This window comes from Martes martes, assembly GCF_963455335.1.
Source record: "Martes martes genome assembly, chromosome: 10".
NCBI lineage: Eukaryota > Metazoa > Chordata > Mammalia > Carnivora > Mustelidae > Martes > Martes martes.
Window position 1 is genome coordinate 10,130,326 of NC_137898.1, and position 7,643 is coordinate 10,137,968.

At 48.2% G+C, this 7,643-nt stretch overlaps 1 protein-coding gene across 3 annotated transcripts; it reads right to left on the reverse strand.

The window, feature by feature from the left end:
• Nucleotides 1–1,564: 1,564 nt before the first annotated feature.
• TMEM216 (transmembrane protein 216) lies at nucleotides 1,565–7,354 on the reverse strand. Of its 3 annotated transcripts, none has more exons than XM_080815825.1 (5): nucleotides 7,177–7,354; nucleotides 5,697–5,798; nucleotides 5,076–5,168; nucleotides 2,383–2,584; nucleotides 1,565–2,102 (listed from the first exon to the last, which is right to left on the reverse strand). In XM_080815825.1, exons 1-5 carry the CDS (start codon nucleotides 7,313–7,315, stop codon nucleotides 2,087–2,089), a joined length of 552 nt encoding a protein of 183 aa, XP_080671951.1. In that variant the 5' UTR covers nucleotides 7,316–7,354; the 3' UTR covers nucleotides 1,565–2,086. The 3 variants fall into 3 exon arrangements, with proteins under 3 accessions (XP_080671951.1, XP_080671952.1, XP_080671953.1); XM_080815826.1 differs by lacking the exon at nucleotides 7,177–7,354 and adding an exon at nucleotides 6,370–6,410; XM_080815827.1 differs by lacking the exon at nucleotides 7,177–7,354 and adding an exon at nucleotides 6,356–6,405.
• Nucleotides 7,355–7,643: the final 289 nt, after the last annotated feature.

Genomic DNA, 7,643 nt, shown 5'->3' on the forward strand with positions numbered 1-7,643 from the left:
CAGGTCCTCTCCACTATTCCAGAATGTTGATCCTTCAGGTCTAGATGGGCGGCTCAGTGACTTCCCTTGGCATTCGAATACAAAATCCGACCACATTAACCCCGAAAGACTGGCTATGCTCATTCCCATCCCCTGTGCCTCAGTTTCTGTTGTATGACATTCTGTTGTGTGACTACGCCTGCACGTGTGGTTCCAGCGAGCCGCAGGAAGAATGAACATCCGTGGAGCCGGCCCCAGGAAGCACAGTGCACGAAGCTCCCAGAGAACCATCAGATGAATGAGGACTTCCTGCTCTAATCCCATCCCCATTTCCAACCACTCATCCTCCTCAAGTGGTACCTGTTGAGTAGACTTTACTTGATCTAGACTAAGACTGCTAAGACAAGATTTCTAGATCCAACTGTTAGTAACTGGTAGTGGGATGCTTGGCAGTTCCCTTCTCATCTTTAAGTCTCCAAAGTGGGGGATTAGATTCCTTTCCAAGGTTCCTTTTAATTATAAGTCACCTCTAAACTTCCACCTGAGCCTTTCATTCATTTATCTGTGTTGCCGGGAGAGTGACCTTAACCACTGAACCTCTAGAAGAAATGGGGAGGCCCTGGAGAACCAGTTCCTGTCTAGCTTGATGTCAACAACAACTTCAAAGCACAGCTAGAGAAAGCAGCAGTGCAAGAAACAGGCTGGGGGTTGGGGGGGGTCTGTGACTGAAATATCAAGGAGGTTCCAAGATTTTTTGTTACTGTTTCATGGTGGATTAGGCCTGTTCACTACAGTTTTTGGATAGACTCCAAAAGCAGCCAGGAAGCAAGGACACAGAAGGGGTAGGAAACAAGATAAATGATCAGTGCTTCTGGACAGTGGAGACCTTCACAGGATGAGAAGGAGCTCGATCACAGGAAATAAGCAGAATTAAAAGCCAGCATGGAAATGCTTAAAGACTAATTAACTTTGACTTTGAGCAAGAGCAGATATTCTAGGATTCATCTGACAGCAGAGGGGCCATATGGCTTGAGGTTTTCTAAAGTGGATTCTCTCATGGCTCCTGGCGGCTTCTTGGGGGAAAAGAGAAAAAAAAAAGCCACTTCTGAGTTCGATGAGAAAATTTTAAAGACTTGGAAAAAGGAATGATATGCGCATGTAGGGCATTATTTCTCCAGTTTAAAAAAAAAAGTGTATTTCCTTTTATGTGAACTTGAAATTTTAAAATAAACAACTGGAAAATGCTGGCTTTTGACTATGCTTCTTCCAAGTATTCCTGCCTCACTCTGGTAAGAAGCTGACCATGACCTGTAAGAGGAGTGAGAGAAAAGATGCTGGCTTTGGGGCAGAGGTGAAGAGTAGAAGCAGTCTGTTATAGGACGACAGGCCTGAGGAAGATACAGAAGCTGACGGTGCCTTTAGGGGTTAATTTAAGCTGGAGCCGGGGGAAGAAAATCACCATTGCCTTCGTGTCCACACAGGACCAGTAAGCACAGCCTGAGAACAAACCACTGGGACAAAGCCTACCTTCCCTTGGGGCGGATGAAATTCTAGGGACAGGTGCCATAAGGAAAAGGCTGCAACTCCCATGACAGAAAATATACGTTTATTACAAAATAATGTTTGTATCATGATGAGAGTAGAAAAATAACACTATGAGCCACTAAAAAAATTCTGGAGCTCAGTCTCTAGGGAACGACGTGAGAGGCTTGCGCGTCACCCTGGGAGCAAACCGTCCCGAGGTTCTCTGCTCACGGGGAGCATGTGGCTCCGGTCCTGCTGGAAGCCCAAGGAGCCCACGTGGGCCACACAAGATGCTCTGGCCGTGAGGATCAAAGAGAACCGGAGCTCAGCAGGGAGCTGGCTCTGAGCCGGGCCAGGATGGGACAGCCTTGCCCCTCCCTACGCTGGAGTGTAGCACAGTCTCTTAGGCTGATGGTCCTGGTTTAGAAGATGATGCCCAGTGGCCTCATGCTCGAATGTCTGTACTGAGGAAGAGCTGCGACCCTTCCCAGAACAACTTGACCCAGTTCTCACTGGTGTGGCTAAAGACCAGAAGAACCTGTGGTCTCAGCCCATGAGGGCTGCTGGCTGAAATGTCTGCACTTCAAATCCTGTCCATACTGATGGCAGAAAGAAAGAAAAAAGGTTAAAAGACCAGTGAACAAGAGCAGCTGGCCTGAACGGTTCTATCTTCAAGCCTCTTGGCCCCAAAGAACAAGGAGAATCTCTTCCCTGAGTCACTGTCTACCCCGAATAGGAAAAGCAATCCCCTAGGCACCCTTTTTCCCCCCGGAAAGTGCTTCAAACCCCTCGGGCTTCAGAAGAACAATGAGTCCCTCCCTAGGAGGAGATGGGAACCCAACCCTCAGGTGACAGGAAATGGTCCCTCAGCAGTGGTACCTGGAGAAAGCCGTCAGGGTGAGCACCTCAAGCAGCAGCTCGGAACCACAGAAGAAGAGCAAGATGCTGTTCATGATGGCTTCCAGGCGGAGCACGTAGGTCTGCAGCAGCAGGTAATAGGAGGCCATCATGGCAGACGGGAAGGTCAAGGCCACGCTAATACCAAGTGGCATCTTTCGTTGGCAGAGGTTTCCCTTTGTACCTGTCAGACACAGCCCACGGAATCACCTCCGAGTGGCCTGCTTTCCCTGGGCTCAGAGGAAAGGCTGGGGGGATGGGATGGGAGAGCCTGGCAAGGCAGAGAAAAATGATCCCCAATGGGGATGGGCAGATTTATAAATGGGGTCCCACTGCGCTCAAAATGCGAGGCTCCGGACGTGCCACAGGATGGAGTCGTTCACTCCAAAGGTCCTGCTTCAAGTCTGCCTCCCACTAAAGGGACAGCGACTTCTTTGCTTGGGGAAAATATTTTTTTAACTATAATATATAATCATTGAAAACTTTTCAACTAATTAAATACAGAAAATAATTTTAGAAAATATAGAAACTAAAAGGCCCCAGAACTGCCCAGTGGAGATAGCCATTATTACAGAACGATGTATACTGCTGCAAATTTTTTTATGTGTGTATACTTACATATTACTATTTATTATCATAAAAATAGGATCATACTCTACATACTGTTTTCCATTTATTTTTTCCCATTTAATGTAAGTTAGACACCTTTCCACGTATAACTACCTTATTCTTTTTTTTAATGGCTATAAGCGATTTCATTGAGGCAATTCTATAATTTATTTAACTAATCCTGTATTGGCAGATGTTTAGGTTGCTTCCAATTTTTTTTTTTAAGATTTTGTTTATTAGAGAGAAAGTACTATCAGGGGGAGGGGCAGAGGGAGAGGGAGAAGCAGACTCCCATTGAGCAGGGAGCCCAACGTGGGGTTAGGACCCTGAGATCATGACCTGACCTGAAGTCAGATACCTAACCAACTGAGCCACCCAGGCGCCCCTCTAATTTTTTTTTAATTAATTTTATTTTTTAAGTAATCTCTACCCAGCATGGGGCTTGGACTTACAACCCAGAGATCAAGAGTGGCACGATCCATGACTGAGCCAGCCAGGAGCCCCTCTAATGTTTTGATGTTACAAAATATGTGGCCATAAGCTTTCTCCAATAGGTACCTTTACATATCTGTGGAAGTATTTTTTTTTTTCAACCAGTTTTAGATGTGTAATTGTCAGGACTAAGAATACAAATTTTAGGGGCACCTGGGTGACTTGGTCCTTTGAGCTTACGACTCTTGATTTCAGCTCAGGTCATGATCTCAGAGTTGTGAGATCAAGCCCTGCATCAGGCTCTGTGTTCAGTGGGGAGTCTGCTTGAGATTCTCTCCCTCTGCCCCTCAACCCCACTCATGTGTGCGTTCTCTCTCTCAAATAAATAAATAAAATCTTTAAAAAAAAAAAAAAAAAGAATACAGGGTGCCTGGGTGGCTCAGTGGGTTGAGCCTCTGCCTTCGGCTCAGGTCGTGATCTTGGGGTCCTGGGATCGAGTCCCGCATCGGGCTCTATGCTCAGTGGGGAGCCTGCTTCCCCCCTTCTCTCTCTGCCTGCCTCCCTGCCTACTTGTGATCTCTCTCTCTGTCCAATAAACAAATAAAAATCTTTTAAAAAATACATATTTTACATGGCAAAACTATTAGCAAAACAATTTTTCTAATTTATATTCCCAAAGAGTGTGGGAATAGAGAGGCCTGGTCTTCATATCCATTCCAATACTGGGTTATTTGGAAATCTTTTAAATATGATGGATGAAATTGTTATTTTGTTGGTTCAATTTGCTTTTTATTAATGAGTTTGGGCATTTTATCAGGATTACTGATCCTCTGTAATTATTCTTATATGAACTGCCTATTAGTGTCCCTTACCAATTTTTAAAATTAGGTCATCTTTTCTTTAGTGATTTATGTGAGCCTTCGTTATCCTTTGTTACATGTGTTGCAAATACTGTTTCTTCTCGGCTTCTGTTTTAACACTGTTTTCTGGGATAAGATATTCTAACTAGTAAGGAATTTGCTCTGGACCTGTGAGGATAAAAAACTTGTCCTAAGGGCACCTGGGTGGCTCAGTTGGTTAAGCATCAGCCTTTGGCTCAGGTCATGATCTCAGGGTCCTGGGATTGAGCCCTGTGTCAGGTTCCCTGCTCAGTGGAGAGCCTGCTTCTCCCTCTCCCTCTGCTGCTCTCTCAACTTCTGCTCTGTCTCCCTCTCTTGCTCTGTCAAATAAATAAAATCTTAAAAAAAAAAAAGTCCTAAGAAATCCGTGTTCAGAGAGCAGAGGGGACCTTAATGCTGACTTATGTGACATATATGGCCTTGAACATGGAGTTACAATCAAATCTATTCTCCCGAGCAAGCCAGGGGGAGGAACCAGGCTCTCCTAGCACTTAGGAAATTAGGAAGGAACTATCTAAAACGCTACTGCCCACCTCTGGCCCTACAGAGCAACAAACAAGTAAAGCTTGACCCAAAATATGAAGCAGCTTGAAACTTCCGAGAGGGAGTAATGGGACTTTCCACCAGATCCAATCTCTTGTTGTGAGACTAGGTTATGTACTTGTTCTTGTTAATCAAGTTACAGAGAGCAGTCTGTCTGAGAAGGAATGGAAATATTCTCTGGACAACACTCACCAAAAAACAGTCGAATTACTTCAATTCCAAGGTAAAGGAGAAGCATCACCACATCGAGTACTAGGTTGGCTGTTGGGTATGGTAGCAGGAGAGCTGCCAACAGAAAAGCCAGGGTTTGCAAGCCTATAACAGCACCCACAAGAGCTCCCCCACACCTGGGGATAAAGAGGGCATGCATCTTATCAGCTTTCCATGAACTAGTTAGCGAGATGTGGGCAGGATCTGTTAACCTGCTGCAGGGCATGTTAACTCACAGCGTGACTGTGTCTGTTAGAGGCCAGCCCGTTATTAGGGGATTTCACCCGAACTCCAAGAGTCTGTGAGGCCTCCACTCTCCAAAATGATTGGATCTACATAAGTAGTTTGAGGGTCACCAATGAGCTTACAGTGGGGCTCAGCAGAGAGGTGACAAGGGAGAGTAAGGACGGAGAAGCCCACATTTCCCAAACTGAGGAAATTCTTGCTGAGGGGCTTCCTAGTGAATCATTCTCGAAGAAGCCATAGGTTGAAGAAGGGAGAAGGAGCTACAGAAAAGCAGGCTCCTGCTCCTGATGGGAGTTAGCTCTGGGCTGAAGTGGGGAAGGGATGTTGGGGCAACGGTAGTCAAGCCCCACACCTTACCTTTGTACAGAAATATGAAGAGTTCCAGCAGAAAATAGGTAGCATAATACCACCCGTTCAGAAAGAACAGGATTTCCAGGGGGGTGGAGGACAGCCGTTTACCTGGAAAGATGAGCACAAATAAGAGGGATGGGCCGGACAGCACCTCAATCTCTGTTCTTTGAATGGTTCTGTGCCTAACTTGGAAGAAAACACGAGGTCGCAGCTAGTGGAAAAGGCCACTGGGGTACCTCTGACTGTGGATAATGAGAAGGCGTGTGCGCGCGTCCGTGTGTGTATGTAGTGGTTTCCCTTAACCCCCCTCAGTCCCCGGAACTACCGTCAAACCCGACTCTTGTCTTCTGGATGAAAGTCAAGGCCTCTCTAAGATCTAACCCGTCGATATTCGGGCCATTGGGGCGCAAAGGCCAGCACTGGCCTGTTCGAGGTCACACAGCAAATTCGTAACTGAGCCGGCCTAGAAGAGGCCCAGCCCAGGATCTGGGGGTTTCTAGACCTGCACCTGGAGACCTTCAGGCATTCCGGGAGGGTGCGGCTGCGAAACCCCACTCTAGACGAGCGAGGAGCGATGTCCCTAGCCCTGAGAATGACGAGTTTAGGTCGAGCTCTAACGGGGGCGAGAGGGACACTGAAGGCATCAGGACCAGAGACTCACACACCTCCGAAATCTCACCTCGCGGCGCCATCTTCAGTCCCCATGGAAACTGCGCACGCCGCTACAGCCGCTCCCAGAGCAGCGAGGCGCGGCCGGAAGCGGGGGATGGAGCGACCCGGCTTCTGGCCCCTCTGTCCGCCGGCGGCACTCTATGGTTCCCAAGGCCCGGCCACGCGTGCGCGGGGAGGAACGCGGGCAAAGACAGCCTTTGCTGGGATTTCGGCAGGAACAGTGACAGGGGGCACAGGTGTCGCCCGAAGGACCCCGGGGCAGTGGCAGTTCTCAGGCTCCCTCAACCCCAGGTGGCCATGCATTGGTCTAAATGGTCAGCAGTGTGGCACCGTGACCACAGGATTAGTAAATGGGCCCTAGCCCGAAGATTCTCTTTTCTAACGGACTTACAGTGAGAAGGCGCTTGCGCGACGTTGCTCTGCAAACGCCGAGTGGGGGCTTAGCATCGGCCTGTAGTGTGGCCGATTTAGGTGCCAGGGAGTTAGCGGACCCCACAATGGGTCAGAAACAGAAGCCCCCTCCAAGAAGCACAGAGAAGACACAAAGATGAAACGTGATCACCACGTGACCCAGAACAGGAGGGGAGTTGAGAGGCCAAAATACTCCCCGGCGGGAACTGAAAGAAGTTGCCAAGGGATGGCCTGTGAACTGGGTTCTGAAGCCTGAATACCATTTGGAGTAATAAAAGTGTGTCGCTTCCCGCAGGGGAGTGGAAAGATAAAGGGTTTTCAGTGGACCCAGGCTGACATGCCCGTTAACCCGCAGTCGGTCCTGGCAGGGCAGGAAACAGGTAATTTGAATAGAGTGACTAACCTTTAAGGACAGCGCTGTACTCCTCGCTAGTTGGAATGGAGGTGGGCGGTAATTCTTTCCTTCTAGACATAAGGGGAAGGAGCAGAAGCGATTCCATGCACCTGGAGAGAGGTATGAAGAAGCCCTCCCACCAGGCCATGACCGTCTGAGAAGCTTGGTGGGTACATAACCAACCTTGTTTCCCTCCCCTCTCCTCTTCCTTCCTGTCTCTACTTGTGCCTCCCATTGGCAGAACTTTCTGCAAGCTGAAGGTTTTCTTTAGCAACCGTGAGCAAAGCGCAGAGTAAGGTGGGGACAGGTGGAAAGGGATCTGGTGGCACAGGGCCGTCTTTACCTCTACTGCCTGCTCCATACGAGACATTAGGCAGGTTCCGGCTTTGAGTCTCAGATGTCCCATTTCTAAAAGGAAGGTGGACCAGCTGCTCGCTCTTGTGCTTAAAGTTGGCAGGTTGGCAGGGTGTGATGGT